The sequence below is a fragment of the Triticum dicoccoides genome, chromosome 3B, assembly GCF_002162155.2.
Source record: "Triticum dicoccoides isolate Atlit2015 ecotype Zavitan chromosome 3B, WEW_v2.0, whole genome shotgun sequence".
Lineage (NCBI taxonomy): Eukaryota > Viridiplantae > Streptophyta > Magnoliopsida > Poales > Poaceae > Triticum > Triticum dicoccoides.
In genome coordinates this window covers 174799474-174802587 of record NC_041385.1, presented here as the reverse complement: position 1 = coordinate 174802587, position 3114 = coordinate 174799474, and the positions used below count along the sequence as shown (strand labels likewise).

Sequence of the window (3114 nt, the reverse complement as noted above, 5' to 3'; positions counted from 1 at the left end):
GTTCAATGTCGACCTCCCGCATCCATGTCCGCGGACTGGTTCCTCTGTCCGCAGACGGATGTGGGCTTTTTTTTTTGCAGGTTGCCGTTGATGATGCACTTAGGTAATAGAAGAAGGATTGTTCTTTGTAGCATTACATCCAGAGGTAAGATACAGGTAAGGTGTTCCTTTTTCTTAGCCTACTTGTCATATTCAAGACCGTTCAACTAGTCATTTCCACTTTAAAATGTTCACTGACGTGCCAACACGTTGACAACTAGTATGAATCTATGGTATTATTTCCAACTCGTTTTCTCGAAAGAAAATTGATGCCAAGCATATAGGGTTATAATTCTGAAACATCTCCACAAAACCTTTCAATATAGCAAAGCACAAATGCCTATCTATTGCATGTTCTTGTCCTGACTTTCATAGAAATGTTAACATCCATTCCAGTATCTTACTTCACTCGTTCGTGTAGAATCGATTCAATTTTCTTGTGGTCCAGTCAAGTGGCTATTTCTGCAACGTTGCGTCCTGCAACCATGTGTTCCGCACTTGTATTTATGACAAGTTTCTCCCTCGGGCACGAAGAGTCATTTTTCTCTAGTACTACTAATTATACCTAAAACCCCGTTGACGCGCAAATTTTGGCGTGGCCAACTTGCCATTAGCTGCCGGCGACCATGTACTCCATGTAGAACAATAGTGTATAAATCACGCAGAGTCTACGCTCGTAGTCGTACTCCATTAATTCCATCTCCGCCCCCGTCCGCTGGCCCGATCTTCCCAGGGCGAGGAACGACGATGAAGCTGCTCTGCATCCTCACGGTGGTCCTCGCCCTCGCGTCCGTCGAGCCCGCCGTCTCGTCCCCCCGGCGCTACGAATCCATCATCACCTTCGGCGACTCCTTCACCGACACCGGAAATGCCATCATCGTCTTGGCGGAGAAATCGCGCTTCGACCCTACGGTGCAGCCTCCCTACGGCATGACGTTCTTCGGCCGCCCCACGGGCCGCTACTCCAACGGCCGCCTCATCATCGACTTCATCGGTACGCACGCCCTTCGGCCGCTCTTACTTGCACACACTTTTACCTTCTTCTTCTCGTGCTGATGTATCTGTGCTTGCTTGGCCGGCGTACGTGCAGCTGAGAAGCTCGATCTGCCGTTCGTCCCGCCGTACCTCTCGCACAACGGCAGCTTCAGCGAGGGCGTCAACTTCGCCGTGGCGGGCGCCACCGCTCTCAACGCCAGTTTCTTCAGAGACATCCCGCTCGTAGGCTCGTTTGTTCTCAACACCAGCTCCAGCGTGCAGCTGGGGTGGTTCGACTCGCTCAAGCCGTCGCTGTGCAGCCCTGCCCAAAGTAATCAATTATTAACACATCCAATTCCAAACTCAATTTGATATGATATCCTTGGGACAGTGAACTTACGTACGCTGTGCGTGTGTTGCAGATTGCCCGGGCTTATTCCACAAGACGCTCTTCTTCATGGGTGAAATTGGCCTCAACGACTACAGCTTTGCGGTCTTCGGAATGACCCTGCCCGAACTAAGATCCATGGTCCCAGACGTCGTCAAAACCATCGCCGCGGCCACTGAGGTAACCGTTGCAGCAACCATGCCGAATCTATCAGTCTGAACAACTCTGTCTGAAGTTGGCCGGTGCTGATCCTGGTACGCGACTCTGTAAATGCCGAGCAGGTGCTACTCGGGCAGGGGGCGAAGACCGTGGTGGTGCCCGGGATCCCGCCGCTGGGATGCATGCCGCCGAATCTGGTGTTCTTCCCCAGCAACGAGTCGGCAGGCTACGAGCCTAGCACCGGATGCCTGAAAGGCCTCAACGAGATCGCCAGGCACCACAACTCGGAGCTGCAGAAGGCCCTCGACAAGGTCCGGGGGAACCACCCGAATGCCCTGGTCATCTACGCCGATTTCTTCACCCCGGTCATCGAGATGGTGGAGTCTCCCCACAAATTTGGTCAGTAACCGTAGCACGGGTTGCCTCTTTGTCATTCTACTGACAGATTTGGCCAATCTCTTGCCATTTTGCTCGTTCTAGCTGTGGTGGTGATCACTGATCAAGATGGCATCGCTTGTTCTGACAATCTGTAGGGCTTACCACGGACGTTCTGAGCTGTTGCTGCGGTGGAGGTGGCAAGTACAACTTCAACATCAGCGCTGGCTGTGGCATGCCAGGCGCTACCGTGTGCGAGGACCCGTCTCAATATCTGTACTGGGACGGCCATTTCACGGAGGCAGCCCACCGCTATATTGCCAAAGGCTGGCTAAACAGCATAAACAGTTGCAAACCCTGGTAGTAACTGGATATGCGGAATTGCATACTTACAACTTTTTTTAATCACCGATATACACGCGTCATGAATGGAATTTCTGTTGTTTTTAAGGCTTGCCAATTCGTCACAAGGTTTTCTATGTACGGAGGCGACTGAGAATTTCTTAAATCTTATTAGTCGATCTGATCACGGTTGGAATAGTGTCATGATTCGTGCGGAAAAAAAACTTGTATATTTGCAAGGTGTTGGAAGAATAGCCTACTCTGGATTATTTTTGTTGAAACATAAGCAAAAGATTTGCCTCATATATTATTAATTAAGAGGAAAATAGAGTGTGAAATACAAGCCCCTAGAGGCCTAAATACAAAAGGATTACTCTCCCGAAATGATTGATCGCATTTTCTTCGCACCTGCGGCAATCTAGAGATGGGCCTCGTCTTTGATGGAGTTGAGCAGGATCGATGGTGGGGTGCACTTTTGGCGGAATACGCAGGTGTTTCATTCATTCCAAATAGACCAACACATGAGCATGATGAGTAATGCCACGACCTTTCTATTGGTAGTGGAGGAGTCGGATCGCTTGATCCACCAATCTTTGATGATTTCTCAAGGTACCAAGAGGAGGTGTTGGTGTTCTCAAGATGAAGCCATTTGTTCGCCCGGCTCCAAAGACGTAATGTGTAGCGACACTTGAAGAAGAGGTGCTCTTCAGACTTCTGCACCCGCTTGGAAAGCAGGAAAGAATCACAATTTGGCCAGCCACGCTAGGTCAATCTATCGCTGTCCAGAGCCTATTTTGGATGGTCAACTATGCGAAGAACTTGACTTTTAGGGAGGG

At 50.0% G+C, this 3114-nt stretch overlaps 1 protein-coding gene across 1 annotated transcript; it reads left to right on the top strand.

The window, feature by feature from the left end:
- Positions 1-613: 613 nt before the first annotated feature.
- On the top strand, positions 614-2581 carry LOC119275405 (GDSL esterase/lipase At1g31550-like). The gene is made up of 5 exons (XM_037556228.1): positions 614-1033; positions 1130-1345; positions 1437-1582; positions 1684-1960; positions 2095-2581. The coding sequence occupies exons 1-5, from the start codon at positions 787-789 to the stop codon at positions 2298-2300; spliced, it is 1092 nt and encodes a 363-aa protein (XP_037412125.1). The 5' UTR covers positions 614-786; the 3' UTR covers positions 2301-2581.
- Positions 2582-3114: the final 533 nt, after the last annotated feature.

Bases quoted from the DNA above. Each gene is read 5' to 3' on its own strand.
- LOC119275405 (XM_037556228.1), top strand. From the start codon at position 787: ATGAAGCTGCTCTGCATCCTCACGGTGGTCCTCGCCCTCGCGTCCGTC. The intron at 1,034-1,129 runs GTACGCACGCCC...GCGTACGTGCAG, and splicing joins CCTCATCATCGACTTCATCG to CTGAGAAGCTCGATCTGCCG. The intron at 1,346-1,436 runs GTAATCAATTAT...CGTGTGTTGCAG, and splicing joins GCTGTGCAGCCCTGCCCAAA to ATTGCCCGGGCTTATTCCAC.